The 20,836-nt window shown below is 42.2% G+C and overlaps 2 protein-coding genes across 4 annotated transcripts; both read right to left on the minus strand.

Annotated features, from left to right (window-relative positions):
• Window positions 1-2,770: 2,770 nt before the first annotated feature.
• Window positions 2,771-11,598, minus strand: LOC104045992 (hepatitis A virus cellular receptor 1 homolog). 2 transcript variants are annotated; one of them, XM_009506060.2, is made up of 9 exons: window positions 11,470-11,598; window positions 10,250-10,344; window positions 7,893-8,237; window positions 7,227-7,277; window positions 5,256-5,335; window positions 4,944-5,000; window positions 4,081-4,195; window positions 3,415-3,454; window positions 2,771-3,020 (listed from the first exon to the last, which is right to left on the minus strand). In XM_009506060.2, exons 2-9 carry the CDS (start codon window positions 10,296-10,298, stop codon window positions 2,927-2,929), a joined length of 831 nt encoding a protein of 276 aa, XP_009504355.1. In that variant the 5' UTR covers window positions 10,299-10,344; window positions 11,470-11,598; the 3' UTR covers window positions 2,771-2,926. The 2 variants fall into 2 exon arrangements, with proteins under 2 accessions (XP_009504355.1, XP_064314614.1); XM_064458544.1 differs by lacking the exons at window positions 7,227-7,277; window positions 11,470-11,598 and having other exon boundaries at window positions 10,250-10,559.
• A 2,702-nt stretch (window positions 11,599-14,300) lies between these two features.
• Window positions 14,301-16,334, minus strand: MED7 (mediator complex subunit 7). Of its 2 annotated transcripts, none has more exons than XM_064458546.1 (2): window positions 16,238-16,334; window positions 14,301-15,635 (listed from the first exon to the last, which is right to left on the minus strand). In XM_064458546.1, exon 2 carries the CDS (start codon window positions 15,614-15,616, stop codon window positions 14,924-14,926), a length of 693 nt encoding a protein of 230 aa, XP_064314616.1. In that variant the 5' UTR covers window positions 15,617-15,635; window positions 16,238-16,334; the 3' UTR covers window positions 14,301-14,923. The 2 variants fall into 2 exon arrangements, with proteins under 2 accessions (XP_064314616.1, XP_064314615.1); XM_064458545.1 differs by having other exon boundaries at window positions 16,182-16,296.
• Between the last annotated feature and the right edge of the window lie 4,502 nt (window positions 16,335-20,836).

A 20,836-nucleotide genomic window follows, 5' to 3' on the forward strand; every position in this document is an offset into this window, starting at 1 on the left:
TATAAGAATTAGTCTGAATTAGTCTGTAATGTTAAAAAACATTCTTATGGGCAAGCTGTTTTTGTGATTAGCAGTCTTAAGGATGGACCTCAAATTCCTTAAAAGCATGAGTGGTTGCAATCAGATAATTTTGGAAGCTCCACACTGTCTAACTCTGATCCCAGTAGAGACTGATTTGGTAAAATTGCGGAAAGCAGAAATTGCTGAAGATCCCACTCTGTGCTGATGCGACCTTACCTTGAGTGCTGTGTGCAGTTTTGGGTGCTACAGTATGTTAAGGATATAAAGCTACTAGAGAGTGTCTAGAGAAGGGCCACAGAGTTGGTGAAGGGTTTAGAGGAGAAACTGTACAAGAAGCGGCTCAAGTCCCTTGGTTTGCTCAGCCTGGAGAAGAGGAGACTGAGGGCAAACCTCATCGCGGTCTGCAGCTTCCTCACAAGGGGAGGAGGAGGGGCAGGTGCTGATCTCTTCTCTCTGGTGACCAACGACAGGACCCAAGGGAATGGCAGGAAGATGTGCCAGGGCCTCCCCTGGCATAGGTTGCATATTAGGAAAAGGTTCTTCACCCAGAGGGTGGTGGAGCACTGGAACAGGCTCCCCAGGGAGGCATCACGGCACCAAGGCTGGTGATATTCTAGAAGCACTTGGACAACGCCCTCAGAGTCATGGTTTGAATTTGGTGTTGTCCTGTGCAGGGACAGGAGTTGGACTTGATGATCCCTGTGGGTCCCTTCCAACTCGGGACATTCTATGATTCTATGATCTTTTCTGAGATCTAGTTCAAAGACCAGATCAGACTTCCTCCAACTCCTGTCATGGACTAGAGCCCACAGCAGTAACCTGTTCAGCCAGGCAGAAGGAAAGCAACATCTGCAGTATGGTCAGTAATTTTAGTTTAGTAATTTTTACTAATAGTCAAATACAAAACCACAGTCTAATGCCAGTAGTTTCGGTACCTTCTTACACAAAGCAACATGTGACTTGAAGGCAGAAAATAGCAAGGCTGGTTTCCTCCATCACTTTTCCTGACCCAGGGATCAGTAATCACCTAAGACCTGTGCTCACACACTGAGCTCTTCAGTCAACCATGAATTCACTCCCGCATTTTCAACCATTTAGGCCTGCTCCAACAGACAGCCCCAAGACAATGCACAGCACAGGAGAAAACACAAAGCACACCACAGTCAGCTATCCCAACTTGCTTTCTATTTCTTCTTTCCTCAACAGGATGAGACTTTCCCTCCTCTGCAAGTCTTTGCAAACACACTCATCTGCAATATCCCACCTTAGCCAGGCTCTCCAGGACTCCTGGAGAAAACCGCTCTCCTCCCCAGCCAGCCCAAGCCCTCCTATCTCTACCAGCTGGGGGAACAGGGGGTAGTTGCTCTACTGACCCCAGCTTCCCTTAAAGCACAACCCGACTTTAAGTGTCTCAGCTGTTACTATAAATACCTACTGATTTTATTATTGCTCCTTTATGCCTCATTTTATAATACAGCTTTTTTGCTTGCATGACTCCCTGGAAAAGGATGAACTCAATGATAGGAAGTTTGCAGTAAGTCTGTGAGTCTTCCCCATGGCAGCAACATCTGCTTTAGGTATTCCACATTGCTGTTTGGGATGAAGTTCAGGACAAAATCTGTGCTGACCAATATTTGGTAAGAGTTGGTCTCTCTCCAGCCTGTACTACTTTTCTGCTCTTTCAGGAACTCCTCAGCCTGTGTTTAAAAATGTGTTCTTAAAAACAATTAGGGAAAATTATTCTTCTTATTAAAGGTGATTTGGGGTGTTGTGTCTATTGCTCAACAATGCATAAACTGTTGATTCATGCTATGGGGCTGCCTCTATTTATTTAAGTAAACCAAAGCTTAGTGTTGCAGAGAATAAAAGCTGAGTCACGTCTAACTGAGGAGCAGTGGAGGAAAGGCACTAGGCCACTGCTTTATGAGCTAAAAGCCATCAAACAAATCCAGCATAAGACATTAGAGCTGTTTGGTATCTAAAGGGGTATAAAGGCAGGGCAAACTTTCAGCCAGTATTTTGTGCAACATCGATGACTTCTCCACAAGCTAAGTAAAGTAAGAATTTCATTAACTTTACAAAGTAGCTATTTTTTGTTCTGGTCTTTTTGGAGGCCTGGAAGTGAGACTTTCCACCCCGAGGACTTCTCAGGGCATAGGCAGGCCTGAGGGGAAAGCCACAGGAAAAAGTGACGATTTTGCAGAAGAAAACACACTTAGTCATAGTCCTCTGCAAACAAGCTGTGAATAGTCTGCACGTAGACGTACTGATCCTGCAGGCTCTGAGGACATCCCATAAGAGAGTGAGCATTATTAGCTCCTCCAGATTTAACTGTGGGTGGACAGGAATTAGTACATTGCATTACTAAGCTGTTACCAGGACTCGGTACACCTGACTTTAATGAAAATGCAACTAAATGTATATTGAAATAGTAATACTGCCAAGTTTTTCCATATGCCAACTTTGTCATAGCAGCTATGAGATTGCTTCTGCCCTCTGATGGCATGGACTCTTTTGTAGCTGCAAATACAATACACAGTGAAGACAAATTTTTAAAAATACATATGTGGTTTTCCTTTCGTGATGGAGTAGCCATTCTGGCACTTTGCCTTTTTTTCCAAACAGGAAGACAGAATTTGAAGCAGATAATAAATATAATGGTTAACTTTCTTTAGGGTTTGATAAGTGGATTCTGGAAATTTCCATTCAAGCCAGTAGGGTTTCTGTTTCTGGAACAGACTGATAAAAGTTTTTAATTACAAGTATAGCTTTTATTTGTTTTATGAGAATGATGTGAATGCTTTAGTAGTCCAGTCACGTTTCGCTGCTGAGCAGAGGGAGCAGCTAACATTTTGCAAACTATTTAATGTCCCAGCGATGACAAAGGCAAACATGCATAGAGTCCTTAGTGTATTATATAAATGTTTTCCTCTGCATGGACCTCTTCTTCCAGGGCGCTATGGTTCCCTGCATGTTTTGGTCTCCAATACGCAATGAAGCTGCACAAAAGAGTAAAAACCATGCTGTTAAACAAAAAACAGACAATAGAAACACAGAAGAAGAGAAACTAAATCAACCAGCTTGCTGGAAAAACGTAAAATATGCAAAACCACTTATTTAAACATGCCTGATAATGAATCATTTTTCCACTTATGACACAACCCACACTTGAAGTTTGCATGCTCCCTAATGCAATGAACTGAAAGTTATACTCATTTTTGCTTACTAACTACTGATAAGTAGCATGATTTATTCATTTCTTTTTGCAATGTTTCCTATTAACTTGAGATTTAAAAAGAAAGTCAAAGTATGTGGTGGAGCAGTCAACATTCTGACATTTTCTTTCCGCAACCTAGTTCGTCCTATCAACTAAAGCAGAAACAGAATACTTACTTTGCAAAGTCACCCGTCTTCTTTGTATTGTAGAAGTATTCTAAGGACCATCCAGAATGAAAATAAAGAGAAAAGTAAGAAAACAAATAATTTCTTTAAACCATCAGAAACAAGTAAAGTAGTGAAAAAAAATTAAGTTAAAAAAAATCAAGTGTAAGAAACTAAATAAGGGAACTTTAAGCAGACATTTTCAATATAGGAAATCCCCATTATTTCCATGAGATCTAATTCATATGGCTTGGTCTGTCCAAGAGTCTCTATGGAGAAAGTCTGGCACATAGAAGAATATTGCCTATAGTTATATGAAACTAGGCCCTTACCTTGGGAAAGACTGGGACTACGTGGCGACTGAGGAATGGGGTAGGAAGAAATGAGTGGGGGCAGGGGAGGTGGACTTGTTTCACACATCTGCTCACCAGACTGTGGGTCGACAGGTTGCTAAGGAGTCTGAGACATAAAATGATGAGACCACACTGGCGCCTTGCTGTTCTGTGCCCCAGAGGCTAAGAGGGAGAGCTGAGCAGCAACCATGGCGCAGGGCACAGAACAAGTCCACCCAGAGACCTTAGCTCGCTCCCCTGAAGCAGAAGATATGTGGCATCTGCCACAGCTCTGATTAGACATACCTGACCAAAACTTGCATAACCACCTGTGAAAAGTACTTACGTCTAGTGAGGAGCAGAGCCAAAGTGAGGATGGCTAGAAGTACCACACATAAACCAATCCCAATGTATAGCCCATTTTCTGAATACTGCTGACTAGGCCGTGATACAGACATGTTCTGTCAACACATAAAACACATAAGCATTAGTGGCACTGAGGGCAAGAAGCCCACACAGTACCCAAAGGTCATTTGTGTGTTTTGCAACCCTGCAGTAGAAGTACACTTAAGAGCAAAAGCCAAATTTGAGATACAAGACTAGTTTCAAGCAGAATCACTGCAACAGTTGTTTGAACCATGCTGTTAAAACATTGTTTTTTGAGTTTGTCAAAGCACCTGAAGTTATGACAAATTCCATTTGTTCAGGTTTAATACTATTTGGTGAATATTTTATTTTTTCAGATGAAAATATGTCCTGGTGTCACACCCTCCCACCTTTTTGTCAGCTTATTCAGTAGTTATTCAAGGCTTTACACCAATAAGTAAATATGCCGTCTCCTTGCACCGATCTTTATTTAGGTGAAAGTTCTTTCCAAAGCCAGCCATTAGATATTTAACCGCTCATTAGGAACTCAGGTCTGGAAAGACGCTGAAGCGCAGTATGGTCCCTGACTTCCATCTGCACTTGCAGCAGTATGAATGCCCACAGCACATACTGCCTTGTAGTACATCACAGCAGGCGTTCCCAAAGGCTAGCTTGGCTGTCGAGCCTTGCTGATAAAATCTGCCTGTCACCTGCAATATGTGCTGGAGGGCTCTGTAGGACAGACACAGAGCTGCCTGTTTGAACCCCATTGCACAGGGAGTGCAGGGCATCCCCATGCTGTCAGGAGGTTCAATTTCAAGTCTTCCCCATTTCCTGCCATACCTGCAGGTTTGAGGTTACATCTGAGCAGTCTGAGGTGCTTGAGCAGGGACCAGAGGTCTGAAAGGCAAAATAGATGTTGCTAAAGCTCTTCTTGCATTAGTAGTAGGACTTTATGCATGCACAGCAGGTCTTTTTCCTCTTTAATAATGAACACTAACATTCTTTCATAAACACTAAACGTACAGACCACAAAAAAAAAGAAAACTCTCTTGCAATCAAACTAAAGCTGTACAAGTGAGGTGTAGGGGTGACCCAATAACCTCTCATGTCTATCCACTTTGTCTAGGTATGCTATAGCATAGAGATGCTTACAGTCTGAGGAGCTTCCGAAGCAGAAACTGATGGCCATGTTCTTGCGATGGTAAAGGATGATTCGCTGGTGCTCCCATGAGCTGAGCAAAGGCAAGACAAACACATCACTTGCACAGAGAACCATTCTGCCTTGACAGAGAGGAATTTGTACTGCTGACTTGGGACCACCAAACTTAAGTATCTCTCTCTTAGGAGTCTCAGTTCTGCATATCATAGAGGTTGGTGCCTTCAGAGGGCAGCACAAAACTCCGAATATTGGAGCCTCTGATGTCCTTTTCAGAGCTTTGAATTCCTTCCAGTAAACACTCAGCTCTTGCTGTCATCTCAACACAGGGACTAGAAGGAAGGAGTTACCAAGGTAGGCATCTGGTTTTGAAGCCAAGAAGAGACAGTGGATGCCTAAAGCAAACTTAGGTTATCTGATGAAAACTGCTTAAGGTCAGCTCAGGGCCTTGAAAGAACATGTTGTGCAGAGTTAGAGAAAGCAAGTAATACTTTTAAAGTCCCAGACAGATATACAGCAAACAGACTGACCAAAGTGTGATACGTTTGCATAAGGACCTGCAGCATATTTTGAAGTAATTTCCCAGAGCAAATCTGTTTGCAATATTTAAAATTCAGAGCTACAAACTTATGTCTTCCATATCACCAGTCTCAGTTTCTCCATGTGTTGTCAGATGATATACAATCCTGAAAACAAAACCTCCTGTTCACATTATGACAATGCCAGCTGATTCCTTTGATGTTTCAAATTGTTACCCTTATTCCAGAAGCTTTATTTTGAAGGGAACAGGATCATCTGCTTCACTGTTCTCTTCCATTGGATATGCTGGAGTATTCCCACATCAGAGGCACATGGCCACCTGCCTTTTCTAGTCTCCCTCTGTGTGAACATGCACATATTAATTTGTGTTCTGAAAACATAAAAAATTGTTCCACCAAGCAGCTAAGGAAGGTGTCACAGGGTTAAGAAAACCCTTGAGTTCTACTATTGGAAGCCCTGTTACTTGCAACTAGAACAGAAACAGTCTGAGAAAGTTTTCACTTCCTCTTCCATAAAGGAAATGCAACTGTTGTAACATTTTACAGTTGCTTAGCTGGAGACATCTGAAATGGAGGCAGAAATACAAATGGCATCCCTGATTTTTCTTTTAAAATCCACAGAATAAGCTATTGTCACAGTATGAGCTCTCTCTTCTGTACTCAAAATTAAAGTTGTTTTTCAGACTCAAAAAGATGCAGCTGAGTGGGAATAAGATTGAAATCTATAAACTTGTGAGTGGAATGAAGAAACTGAGTAAGCAACAGTCGTTCACTGTCTCTTCCACTACGATGAGGGGCCTCACATTATTAAATATGCATAGGCTACAGAGGACGTGGGCAGCCTCTGAGATACACATTATACCGGCTAGAAGAACGCTTTGGCGCTGTATCACAAAATTACTGCCCTGTTTCTATGATCCTCCTTAATCATCTGCTGTTGACTGCTACTGAGATAGGATCCTGAATTAGATGCACTTTTGAGCTAGACCAGTAAAACAGTTCTATATTATAGAGGAACAAACAAATTGATTAAAGAGTGGACACCCCCAACTCCTAAAAATTTGTGTTTTACTGTTCACAGGATGCATTTCCAGAGACAAGGTCAGATTTTTTACTGTGAAGAAAACAATATACCAAAACAACAGCCACAAGAAAAACAATGCTTGCAGCATCAATTTAAAAAAAAAAAAATCTACTTAAGCACCTGGAAGCAAACTTCCTCCCATGTGCACAGGTTTCTTCTGCTGGACTCTCTATATAATGTCAGGCAGAATTTAAATCCAAGTTCTGATCTCAGGTTCTACGGTAATGTTTAGTAAACTTTAACCAAGAGATTTCTATCATCTATCATTTTGTTTCCTTCCTAAGATCGCAATTTGCAATATAGCTTATATATGCTATTGAGATTAATACTTGGATAAAAGTTACCTGAGGTCTGTTCAGAGGTGTAAGTGTGAGGACTTGCAGTAGAGGTCCTTTCTGATGTTAAAAAATAAAACAAAACCAACAGACATTACAATTAACCTTAGTGTGCATCTATGTAGTGAAAAAGAGAAAGTGTTCCCATAATGAAAATTTGCTAGCACCAGCTACACAAGTACATCTGTCAGCCACTTGTTCCATCTATTATTATGCTTTTTACAAACATGGGAAAAACTAAAAATCAAAGGAGGAGTTGATAAAAGAATTCTCTATACTAATTTTGCATCCCTGGGCTTTACTCTGGAATCAAGCAGGGAAAATGAAGCACTGTTTTCTATTAAAAGGGTGCAAGTATACCACTTCAAATGAATTAAGTACCCTATGCTGCCCTTTTGCTTAAATTCTTCAAACAGTGCATCTAAGAAAGCTCAGTAGTGCTGTGCACCATGAAAGAACGAACCATATCCTTTTTTTAATCGCAGTGACTGCGCTGTGATTACAACAATGCCAAAGACAGCTAATTTAAACAGCATTAACAGCAGATCTGCAAAGTCCTAAAGATCAGTCCTATGGATGATTGTAGAAATCATTTCCACCACAAGCTTTGAAATCCAGACTCAACAGCAGATTTACCACAATCGTACTGACACAAGAGAGCACCTCTGCACTCACCTTTTTCTATCACAACCTCGAGATTAGTTCTCTGATCATTGAACCACCCTGAGATCTCCACGCGGCAGCAGTATATCCCACTGTCTGCTTCCTCAGCATTCAAGATCGTGAGGGACACATCGCCCTTTGACAGGTTCCCTTTCAACTTATACCTGCTGTTGTACCGCTCTGTCACCCTCTGTCCATCTGTCCAGATAATGGGCCGATAACATTTTGAAGGAGGACACCTGTCACGACCCCAGCACATTGATGTGATGTCTTGTGACCTCTCCACAGTGTAAAAGCAGGGCACAGTGACACTCTGACCAACCTTTCCTTTCACAAGTGAACCCAATACTGTGGGGCCTGTGGACAAAAAGACAAACGTAGTTGTTGAGCACCGCGCATGCAAGTGGAAGCTTCTCACGCATCTTGTGTGACCCAGTACCTCCCATCTCACAAACACTACCAGGCACTGCTGGATTGGGTTTTCCACAAATAGATGTGAACCGCAGAAGGACTGATGCAGTGAGGGATAATGATCGGGCCAGCGATTTGCTCAGAAAGTGTCTCTAGCCAGAGGAAGAAGAAACACACTTTGTGCAGCCTCTGCAGGTAGGCAGAGAGGTGAAGAGAGAACAAAACTTGGATCTGCACAACTTGTTGGCTTCTCTTTAGCCAAGTCCGGTCTGTTAGCTCTTTGTTTTTTTCCTTAGTTCAGATTCAATCCAAGCTACACATGGGGGAACAGTAAGACATTGACTTTCATTAAAATCATTGTGGGGAAACTCTTCCTCCTTTTCAATGTAAAGCCACTACACAGCAGGTTTCACCAGAATAATCACTGCTGAATGCGTTTCCTTTTTTCTTGGCTACTGACAGATTTTGCCTATTCCTATCAGAAACAATTTTTCAGAGATTTTCTGAGAAATTTTATACCCTCTTTTTTCACTACCTTATTTTCTTCCCTCATTCTTATGCAGTTTCTAACTTGTTTGGTTCCCATTAAAAGTCATTTTTCGTGTTTCCAGAAGGCTGTGTCATGCTATTCAAGCCAAAACAGTGAGACCCAGCAGCCAGTAGCCCCTCCATCACAGTGATAGTTTCTTTTGCTGTATCCACACAACTCCAGTCAATATTCCCTTTAGGAGGGTTTTAATAAAAGCTGTATTAAGTGCCAGCCAAAATCGTTTGTGCTCTGGTGATCCAGTCATAGACATCCTGTAACCACTGTCTTCTAACAGGTGACGCAGTGGGGCTCCTGCGGTGCACATTCTGTCTGCTTGTACCTCAGAGAAAACTGTTTGCCACATACTTACTACTACATATTTCTTATCAAGGTCAGTAACATGGGATCACATGGGTAACTATTTCGATCTTCCCATACTAGCATTTCAGGGATAGAATTATCTGCAGCAAGTACAGGCAACAAATTATCTCTATTAAAAGACTAGCCCAGTCTATAATTAGGAAGGGAGCTCCCCAAGGCAGGTCCGCCAACACATGCCAGTGGATCCCAAGCACTGTATGGCTTGACTGCAACTGTACCTTGTGGAAAAGCCGTTTTTCCCAGCTCAGCTCAGAAACCTAAGCTATTATAGTTAAAAAAAAAATCTGCATTCAGAGACTTTGCCACAAGGGCATACTAGAAAGTAATCTAAGTAATCTCTGAAAAGAATATATTTAATATAAAAAAGCAAGCTCTAAATAAATCTTATCATAAAAGACTATATAAAGAACTAGAGGCAATAATATCTGTAATATTCCTTTTCTTTCTACTGAACATAGTCTACCACCAAACTTTTAATGTCCATCTGCCTATATTAGTACTACTCTGCAACTTGTTTTCAGTGTTGTCGCCTTTAATGATATTTTCCTTGGACTGCTTTCTCAGAATAAAAAAGGAGAAATTATCAATTTGTCCCAATAAAATTCATGTTGGCTAAAAAACACCAGAAGCCACAGCAGATCTTTTCCCTGTCTTCCTAAGCATTCAACTTCACAAAGCCTGTTCAAGTGAAATATTCTTGTTTTATATCTTTTCTAAAATGATTTAAAGTTCTCTGCTCATCTCAGATCATCATTATCTAAAAAACCCAAAAGATCATTTGCTAATAAGACTAGCAGACAGCCCAAGAAGCAGCATCTTTAAAACCATCATATCCTCAACATTATTTTGTTTTAAAAAAGAGATAAGGCCGTCAGGAGGCTATTGCCACTGTGATGAAGTTCTACTCCTAACACAAAACTGAAGTGTCTGTGCCATGTGGCCACTCTTCCTGTTGTAACATAAAATATCTTGCTTTGCAACCCTCAGAAACATTGATGCGTGTTACCTCCATCCACGTCCACCTATTCGCTTAGGCCCACTTAGTTACCTGTAAAAAGCATCAGAAGAATCCAGTTCATGCAGAAATAAGATGACATTGTGGCTGAAGGTGAGGAACAACACTCCTGTTCTTCCTTCAGGTACCTACGTTCAAGAAAAGTTATCTTCTTTGTAAACGTCTTGTTTCACTTCTTAGTACATCATCTTCAGGCACAGCTAAGAATGCCCTTTAGTCTAATCCAGTCTGCCTTTCCTGTGGTTAGTCTGTCTCTAGCAGTACAGCCAAGTGCTGCTGCCGACAGTGTTCGCAGCTCAACTCTTGCTGACTGTGGTTTGACTAAAAGGCTAAAGTACTTTGCAGCACTTCATCAGTCTACTTCTCTTTAGAAATCTACTTCTCATTTTTTCCAGATCTGCTTGATTATGGTAGATATAACTTGTCAGCACCACCAAGCTGACACAACTATTAGTAAACCATTGCCCCATATTGCTTCCCCCACCTTTTTTTGCCGTAGTAGATAGAATTTGGGTAACGGATTACATAGGGAACACATGGAACAGACGGTGATAAACAGAAAGGACTCTCCAAAATAACAGATTCCTATGAAGAATTACTCAAGCATTTAATCATAAGTTTCTGATTCTAATACTTAGAAGCAGCTCAGAGCACCTTTAGGCAAACACTATTTTCTTTGTAGCCTATAATGGTAGTATTGGAAAGCTCTCCTACTGTTACACAGTTGTAGCCTAATAAAGTTGCAGTCTTTCATCATCTGACTTAAAAATTCTGTACGCATCTGGGCTTTTGCAATAACATGTAACACATACAGAATACAGAGGTCAGTTTAAAAGCAGCGTGGAAATCGTGTCGTCCCGAGCTCAAGGCTCACTTTGACAAAAATGTTGCTGAAATACAGCTTTTGAGAAACGATGTTCCCTGGTCACTCTCCCTGTCCAGCAGCTGTGATCAAGTGTATTTGATCTAGGATCAACAACTGTTCTTTGCTAAAGTAACTAATCTACTTAACACTGTTTTATGCAGACAAAATTAAGCTATAAGGAGTTACTTTTTATCAATAACAGAAACAGCAGAAATGCTTCTAAAAACACACCCAAAAACATACACTAGGCTAGAATCAGAACCAACAGAGCTGTCTGGCACTGACTACCTTACATGAGAGCAGAGTCACCAAAGTGGCAGCTTCTTTAAGTGAAAAGGAGGAAAACTAAGGGATTAAAGAAGCTGAGAGACAAACACTAGCAACATACCTGTAGGAAAGAGCTGAGAGATGGAGGGAGAAAGGGGATTTTTGTATGCGGTGGCTGGAAGCAGAACTCTTTTAAGAAAATGCTTCCTCTTTGCTCCTCTTGTTTTTAGGGAAGCAGGAAACTGCAGATAGCCGCTACAGGAACAATTCTGATCCTTACTGGCAGGATCTTGAAACTGCTCCTCACAGATGAAAAAGGCAGGGCAGCGTGGCTCTGGCAGAAGGTGGGTGACCACATTCACCACAGCCGTGCCACAATCGTGCATGGCATCTGCCAATGAGCTCCTCTTGGTAGTTCACCGTGTGACAAACATCCACCTGTAGACTAGGACACGTCCCTTCTGCCAGTTACCTGCAATAACTTGCAGCGTGTATGGCTCCACGTGGATTCCTCCTCTGCACGGGCCATGTCTGAGCTCTGAAATAAATACATAGGATAAGAAAATAAGGAAACTGTTATCCTGGAGCTCTGCCTGAGCCCATTCTACTCACTTCAGCCAGGTTGTCCCATTCACACGATAGTCCACAGTAGTTCCGGTGCTGGCTGTATCCCCAGGAAAGCTGTTCTGATCAAACAGTAAGAGAGTGTGAGAGCTACAGGGCAATAGTTAACCCACTTGCTTTGGATTTCATCTCAAATACAGACCATGTGAAATTCTTTGATATAATCTCTGAGTTTCTACATGACTGTTTTCCAAGCTTCTGTTTTTTGTTTGTTTAAGAAATGTTTGTTCAAGAAAAGATGCCAATGTCATCTTTTTCATGCAGCCCTTAAAGTAGCTGCACGTTTTTTCTTGGCTTAGAGCATATAGTCAGATCATACTTTGCAGAAACAAGACCAAACCATTAAATACTGAAATAAGTTTAAAGCACCTTTGGAAACATCTCTTCATTGCACTATTTTGAAGCTGTATCATTAAATAGCTTTTCTTCTTTTCCCTCAGGATGATCAGAGTTACACTTTCCCGTTTTGTCCACTGGTGACACACTTGGCTTCTCTGTATCAAGAAACTTCTGGAACTTTTTAAGTATCTGTACTTCTGTTATCCCTGCGCTTGTTCAGATACTGTAATAGTAGGGCTGGGCTTTTTTCTTTTCCTTCCTTTTTTTTTTTTTTCAATTAAGAAAATGTCTGACAAAATGCTGCTTAACACCTGATGTTAACTTTATCTCAGCAAGTTTCCTAAGGCATATTGTATACATTAACATTTCAGGGGTAGAATACTTCAAATGTTATCACATCCAAAAATAAAATCAGGATTTGCTGAGGTAAGGAAAGATCTCATCAGCAGCAGTGGTTTAATTAACACATTAGAGAAGACAACATAATCCAACTGGCTAGTCAGTGAGTCACATCATCCTATGAAATAGAAAATGCCCATTTCCCCAGACTAACAAGCACATGCCACCCACTGCCTTCGCTACAGCAACAGTCTGTTGCTTTCCCAAAAACCAAACTTGTAACAGAAAAAGGGAAAACTATCACTGCTGTGATCTGACAACAGAGGAAAAAGTCAATGTCTCGGCTGAAAAAAGACCAGGAAGCCCCACACAGCTTTCTAAGGGTTTGGCTTTAACATAGGAAAAAAAAATCTAGACTAAAGAAATTATTCATGAAACTTTTTGGAAAGTGAAAGCAGCCTTAAGTATTTTTTAAATTACATGATCCCCGTTTACCTCACTGGTTTCACAAAAAAAGTTCATTGCAATTGTTAGTTGCTGCTAGGATCCAGCTTGTGCAGTATTTTGAAGCTATGGTACCCTGGTCTACGACTTTATTAAAAGCATAAAAATCAGACAAAAAACAACAGAGAACCATTGAGCATCTACGACAGTTCTTTTTGAATGGCAAAGTTAAAACATCCGTGACAATCTGTAGTTCCACAGTGCACGACTGCTCTTGTCCAGGAGGCACTAAGTATTTCTTCATATCTTCCACATGAAACATTTGCAAAGCAGATACCAAATTAATTCTGCTCACTTGCAACTGTTTTAGTTACCCACAAGCAACATAATATAGATCTACTCTGGGCAGAAAGAGGAAAACAGTGGTTGAATAAAGGACAAAAGTGTTACCTTTGTAAAATTATTTATACATTTCTAAACACCCCCCATGTTTCTACTTCTTTGTTACTTACTGTGTTATATGCACTTAAAATAGCACATAATGTCCTCCAATGAGTCATGAAATGAACTGAAGCGAGTTTATCTTTATCCGCACTGAGCTCAACCCCCACCACCCAACAGCTAAGTACTTCTGCCTGCCCATTTAAATAAAATTTCTGAAAACAAACAGAATTATCAAGTGAAACAGAAACCAAGGTTAAAAACAGGGGCTCCCTGATCCATACAGGTTACCTGGTCTTTAGCTGCTGTACATACTTCAGAAAGCACACACAGTACGGTGCTACATGACAAAAAGTCAGAAGAAGGATTCCCTGACATGAGGCATGGGGTAAAGAAGCCACTTCTTCACAATCAAGTCGTTCTATTCATCTTGCTATGGGGGACTGATCCAACTCAAATGTGCTTTAAACATGGCTGATATGGCTTCCACTTGATGGAATACTTGCAGGTTCTTTCAAACTTAAAAGCTCTCAATTACCATAAAGGCTAACTAACCAATCAGACTCTCCTGGAGAAAAACACTCAGCTGCGCACAGAGCCCACCTAAAAGGCCAATAAAAAGCATCTGCACCGCAAAATGACTCACTTCATGCATGTATACTAACTATGCAGGAAATATAAGTTAGTCTAAGCATTTATGTGTAATAAGAAAAAGGTAGTCATTTTTGTAAGCTCAAGACTGGTTATGATGTACATCTAAGAAAATTAAAATTCAATAAATTTTGATTTATTTAGTTGTTGAGATTCCTGACAGTGTGTATCTATAAAGCAAATCAGACCACATTACATCTGTAATAAAGGAATGCTTAAGTTCTCTTTAGTACAGTTACATCATTACAAAGATAAAGAAACAGATTTTGCAGACTTGACACTAATTTTATTTTTAGTATTGAATTACGCATACCTGAACAGACCCACTGACATTGTAAAAAACTAGCACTTATTTGAAGTGGAGGAACTGTCAACTGCAATTCCTTTTAGTCAGATCCCTTACTTGCTTCCACACTACAAAGCCATTAAAAAAAGAAAAAAAATAAGGCACATCCAAAAAAGCAGAAAGTGACAAATAAAAGTACTACAGAAAAAGGTAACTTTATCACATGACGTGGAAGCCACAGATTACATTTAATAAAAAGGGGTTTTTGTTTCTACCGATAAACACACAGCTCGCAAAATATTAAACATTTTCATCTGCCTAGTCACTCACAACCTCCAACAGGCGTACAATAAATGCTTTGTCTGCTTATACAACAGCAAAACAAAATACAACGTATACCCTCAGGACGCATTCTGCCTCTAACTATGGTGAGCCAACAAAAGTGTTTTCTTCATGTCATTTCATCAATAATGCTACACATAGCCGCATCTTTGTCTAAAACCTGATCTCTCTTGCCACCGGAACACTCTCTCTGTTTTTCGCTCTGTCCAATACAGTTACTGCCATCATCGGTATCCATCGGTTCTGCTTTCACTCGCAGTCCTCCCTCTGAATGAGGCAGATCATCGGGCAAGGAAGCCAGGCAGTTCTGAATCATCTCTACAACTCGCTCTAAGTGCTTCTGAAATCGCTCTGCTGTTTCCAAACGCTGACGTTTCTGCACCTCCATCATCACTCTCAGCGTCTCCCTAGCTTGGTGAGGGCGGTACTCATTTATAAGATGATGGACATGAACAAAAAGCAGTTTCAAGTCTTCCAGTTTCTCCTCTCGCTTTATACTCCCTGGACTCCTTATCAAGATATCCAAGAGGTCCAAAAAGTTGACTAGGATAGACATATTAAGTTTTCTTAATTCTTTCTTGTGATCAAACTGCATAGGATGCAACCGTTCAATACCCTGGCTCTCCAAGGGTCGAATAATCAGATCATCACATTGAAACTGATTACCAAACATCATATAACTGTCTTTCACAGGTGGAGGTGGCTTTGGAGCCAGGCCTTTACGGATGTTTTCATCGGTATATTCTTTTATATATTGCATTGGAGGCGGAGGAAGGGCACTCACTTGCTGAGGTTCACCCATTTTTGCCAGACAAAAGTACCTAGGGAATGTCCCAAGAAACATATGTTAAACAATATGTGTGACAACCTTACCATATAAATAGAAACAAAGACAAAGTAAGAGAGCTCGCCATGAAAATATGAACCAGAAGAAAGTAATCTCGATATATAGAATGCAAGAAAGCCCCGAATAAATCCATTAGCTTTTCACTGAGGCATACTTTTAGCAGGATTCGCCTCATCTGAAGCACATTAAGCATTCATGTCTCGAACCACGAAGCCTGTACCCAGAGCAGGCACAGCAAGAGCGGGGAGAGCCCTTCCCTAGCTGAGGTCTGGCCCCGCAACACCACGCTCCGCGAGTGCGGAAACCGCGCAGCCCGGCGGCGGGCAAGCACCTCCCTGAGGGAAGGATGCGGCCCCGCGGCACGGGACCGCCGCCGCCCATGCTCTGCGCCAGGTCGGGCCGGGCCAGGCCGGGCTCCGGGCAGGCCCAAGCCACGCCGCGGGGCTCGCCAGGCCACTGCTGAAGAGAGAAGAGCTGAGGGGGCGCTACGGCAATGCCCCAACGGCGACTGACGGCGTACCCAGAAAAGACAGCCCCGCTCAGAGCCCACGGCCGCAGGAAACCACCGGCCCTCACCTGCCCGCCAAGCCGAGCCCAGCAAAACCGAGCCCAGCGAGGCCTCCCTAAGCGCAACCGCCAGCGCCCCGCTTCCGGCCAGCATGCCGCTTCCCTGCCCCCCATTGGCTCGCCGGCCTCGGGGCCGCACGCTCTGATTGGTTCTCGTGAACACCGGTCAGAAGCTTGCTCCACTCACAGCAGGGGCTGGCTCGGGAGGCGGTGTCAAGTGCGGCGGGCGGGGCGTGGAGTGCGTGTCATGGCGGTGTGTGGAGGGGTAGGGTGCGCGTCATGGTAGCTGGGCTCTGCCGGGGCTGCCCCGCCCGGGGGTCTTGGGGTCTCCCAGGGGTGTGGGCCTCCCTCACCAGAAGCCGCTTCTGAGGCGGCCAAGCCAGAGGCTTGTGGGAGTGGGAGCAGCCGGCCTGGCGTTTGCAGGCCTGGCCCCCCCCCCCGAGGCTTCCCCGCCGCCCCGAAGTGGCGTTTGGGGGCGGGCGTCCGGCTCCCAGCAGCTGGGAAACAAGGGCTGCTTTAAAAGAACGTATTCCGATCGGGATCCGCCAACATGATTGTCCCACGTTAAGTACTGAAGTACGCGGTGATCACGTAGTGCGCGATCGCGTGGAGTGTAGTGCTGCACGCCTCAGGAACGCGGGCACTGCCCCGCTCATGAAGTGAAAGCGTTGCCATGGAAAGCGGTTGAATCCCCTCCCTCAGCCGACTACGCTAACCCCGAGTAAGCGAAGAGTGAAGCAGTTGGGCTCCATGGGTTTTCTTTCAGTTTTGTTCTGGGAGGAGTTGAGGGGAAAAAAATGCAGATTTCAGTTTTTCACCTCTTGGATCATGGAGAGCTGGGCTTGCTGTCATCGTCTCTGCAGGGATTTCTCCCAGAAATGGCCAAAAGGAAAGGATTTTTTGAAGCCTGGCCGTTTATGACCCATTTTCTTTCTTCCTCAGCAGATGGCAGCAATGGCCTTTGTCTGACAGGGAGCCGTTGTGTGCACGTTCAGTGTCATTTACAGATTCACTTTTCAAGATTGATCATTTCACCAAAAAACAGTTTCGATTGAATGATAATTACCTTGGATTCTCTTAATTATTTCTAAAACAATGCAAAGAAACTCCAGGATAGTTGGTTTTATTTGACTAGAAAATCTGAAAAAAATTTACAGCTGACATTTTACTGAATATCTGAACATACGTTTAAATATTCCAACCCAGACAACAGTACAATTGACAAGTGCAACCCTGGCTGCAAAATAGGCTGATCTATTTTCATTTGTAAGCAAAGTGGTTTTTTGGGAGGAAACGATCCCCTTTGAGACATTTGTTCTCAGATGACATAGCAAGTGTCTGTCGCATAGGAAGGACCTTCAGTGAACTTGTTGAAATCTCTACCATTATAAAGTTTTATGCCATTGTTCTCTGGCAGTGCTGTACAGTATTTACACATTTTACATTATGTTGCTGATTAATTATTACATTGTTTCTCAGTCTCATAACTCTTCATTACTGAGTCTTAGATAAATGTCCTTTTCTCTGTACTCACACAGATTGATGTAATCAGTGTGATTATAGTTTAGTATTTATCTACATATATATGGGTATGGCCTATATTATGTTTTCAAATATAGGCTCAAGGATTTTTATTTTTTTTTTAAGCAACTAGGCCTCAATTTATGCATATTGTCCAAAGGAGGGTATTCTTGCCATTTGGTAATGGCTTACAACTTTGATTTAGGGAAAACTGACAGTAAATTGATCGGGGACAATCTGTGTTTGTCAATAGACTCTAGACTGACAGGTCTGATGCCATCTGATATCTGAAGCAGGGTCTTCACATTTTCTTCCCTTGATGCCATTACATCTACTTAAAAAGTGAGACAAAGGTCCTTCCATTAAGGATTTTGTGGTGCCCCAAGATGTGAATTAGTCTGGTGTTCTTTTCAGAAATACATCCATACGGACTGAAACGTCACAACTGTGAATGCCTTGCTCAGGCTCAGGAGCCTGCGTACAGAAAGCTATTATTCTTTGTGCAGAAATATCCTAATGAGCAGCACAACGCAGAAGAAACACAACAGGATAACATGGCTTGCCCATGTTGTGTTTCAGTGTTTCAGCACTGGACTCGGGCTAACCATCCCTTCAAAACTAGGAGCTGTGCTAGTACACAATCTGTTAGCAAGAAAACTGGAAGGCACAAAAGGTAATTTGATTCTAAAATAAATGTTGTATGCTTTAATTATTTTGACAAAAGACTGAAAAAAACAAGTTAAAGAATTTAGAAGTTCAAAAAATTGCCACCAGTCACAGCTTTCCTACCATGGCTACGGAACTCACGGTCTCCGCAGAGTGGAGTGCTTTGGTGTAGACATTGAACTGGGACTCTGGTAGTCTCCCGTGCCACAGCCTTGCTGTTTGGCATGAACCAGTCATTCAAATGCTCAATATTAAGCCACAAGATCCTTTGGGATCAGTAGGAAGATTTAAGAGACTTCTAATCTTCATTCATAAAATCAAAATACTTTACCACATTGCTCCTTGCATCAGCTGGTGATCTTGTCACTTGAGAATCTAAACAGTTTGGAGCAGAAAATCATGACTATCAGCCAGGGGGATCCAAGGTGGCTTATCTTTCAGTTTTTTCTCTTTTTTTTTAACATGGTGGTTGTTTCTAAGTAGGACTTCAATGCATACAAATAATCATTTTGCAGAAACGGAAGTGCTCCAGGATGGAGATGCAGACCTCAAGGCACATCAATGTGGAACCGAGAGCATGGTTTTCAAATACAGGCAAGGGTGGAGTTCCATGCTGCAACTAAAAAGTTTTCTGCTTTGGAAATGGAGGTCTCATTCCTTCACCCCCCTCCCCCACTCCTTCTTCCTGGTCCCACTCTCCTTTCTTCCTTCACTGCTTCTCCATGCCTCCACTTCTGGCTGTGCAGTCATCCTTCTCAGTACTTTGTACTATCACCGTCAGGCATTGAATTGCAAAGTAAACTGATGCAACTCCAAACCCCACAGGAAACATGACTGTAATTTTTCTGGATTATGTTTTCTGCTCTTCTAGTGAGTTAAGTCAGCTCATCTATCCTGTGAGCATCTCTTCTGAGAGAGGAGAGCACAAGGAAGGGAGGGAGGAGGTCGGGGAGATGGTGAGGGGAAAGGTTCTCCTTGTTTCTGTGGCAGCAAGCTCTTAGTTTTCTCATATCATCTTGTTACATCATATCCTGAAAGACAGGGAGGAATAAAAAGCACCACCTCCAGAGGTGAACGAGAAACCCCATGTAGTAGGAGGCACTAACACACCTTTGGTTTTATTGGACTTTCCAGACTTTGATTTCACATTCTTTTAACAGAAGCTGAGCTTGATTCTCTACTGCCTTGCACTCAGTGAACTGTGCAGCAAGGATGTAAAATGCTGTGACTTCAAAGAGTAGAAGGTAGTGGGGGGCCAAGCACTTGTTTTTCACATGATCTCTGTGATCTTCATGAGTTGTTTTCCCAGTCTGTATGTAGTTGCCAAGACAGGCGGGATATAACATCAACTAATGGAAGAAGAAAAAAGGGTTTCAGTCTCATTATTGGTAGCATGGCTGATTCTCAGAAGACCCATGATGACCCTTTCCAGCCTATGAGGAGCTGCTAACATTTCTGTTTACAGTGGTTCCAAATGAGAAATTAAGAACAATGGTGAGTGTCATGTGTAGCACTCTACAAATAGCTTTTTGCTACATTTCAGCTCTTTATAAATAGAATAAGAATGCTATCCAGTACAAGCCCACCACTGGTAATACAACACAATCACTACAGCATCTCCAAATTGCGGAATGAACCTGGACACCCCGTCAGCAGGTGAAGAATCAGTTCTCTGCCTCAAAGACACAACATCTTATTGTATTGCTTTAGTTAAGTTTACTTTGTTTTTCTTCATAACTACTTTTAGGCAAATTGGCATGTTTCATTATCAGGCATTCCACTTCTGTTAATTCAGCAGCAGTATGCAGAGTGTGTGCCATTGCAGTATGCTAAGTTATTTTAGTAGAATTTGAATCCAGGCATTGTACAAACACACTAAATACAAACCCCAATTTCGTGCATGGTCTTAGAACAGCGCTGCTCTCTTCTGTGCTAGAACGTATTTCTTCCATTTTTTTATTGCTATTGCATTCTAAACAGCAAATAAAAGTGGGGTTTTTTCCCCACACTGTCTGAAAAATAGCCCCAAAATGAAACTCAGTTCTAGGTTCTTGTTGGGTTTAGGTTGAGCATTACATCTTACAGCCTAGTTAAGCAATGGCTCAGGAATTTCCTTTTTTGGTGATTGTTATAGGCTTTGTTGCAGGTTATACCAGGGAGGAGCGGAAGAGAAAAGGAGGCTGTTGGGTGTGAAGGGGACTTAAGCAAGCTTTATGTCTCCATCTTCTGTGGTTAATTCCCATCTCCCTGTTTCCTGCTGTGGCTTTGGGAATTAATGAATTTGCAGCGCAGTGCTGTACTGCCTTTTCTTTCTGACTCCTCAGACTAAAATACCAGCTGCAGTCTATTGGTGCACCTACTAATGTAGGAAAGAAGTTTAATGTTCCTGTCATGTAATAATTGGGGCACACCAATCTTCAG

This window comes from Phalacrocorax carbo, chromosome 8 (genome assembly GCF_963921805.1).
Source record: "Phalacrocorax carbo chromosome 8, bPhaCar2.1, whole genome shotgun sequence".
NCBI classification, from domain to species: domain Eukaryota; kingdom Metazoa; phylum Chordata; class Aves; order Suliformes; family Phalacrocoracidae; genus Phalacrocorax; species Phalacrocorax carbo.

Bases quoted from the DNA above. Each gene is read 5' to 3' on its own strand.
- LOC104045992 (XM_009506060.2), bottom strand. From the start codon at position 10,298: ATGTCATCTTATTTCTGCATGAACTGGATTCTTCTGATGCTTTTTACA. The intron at 5,336-7,226 runs GTAACTTTTATC...GCCTTTGCTCAG, and splicing joins CACCTCTGAACAGACCTCAG to CTCATGGGAGCACCAGCGAA. The intron at 3,021-3,414 runs GTAAGTATTCTG...TCTTTTGTGCAG, and splicing joins AAGACGGGTGACTTTGCAAA to CTTCATTGCGTATTGGAGAC.
- MED7 (XM_064458546.1), bottom strand. From the start codon at position 15,616: ATGGGTGAACCTCAGCAAGTGAGTGCCCTTCCTCCGCCTCCAATGCAA.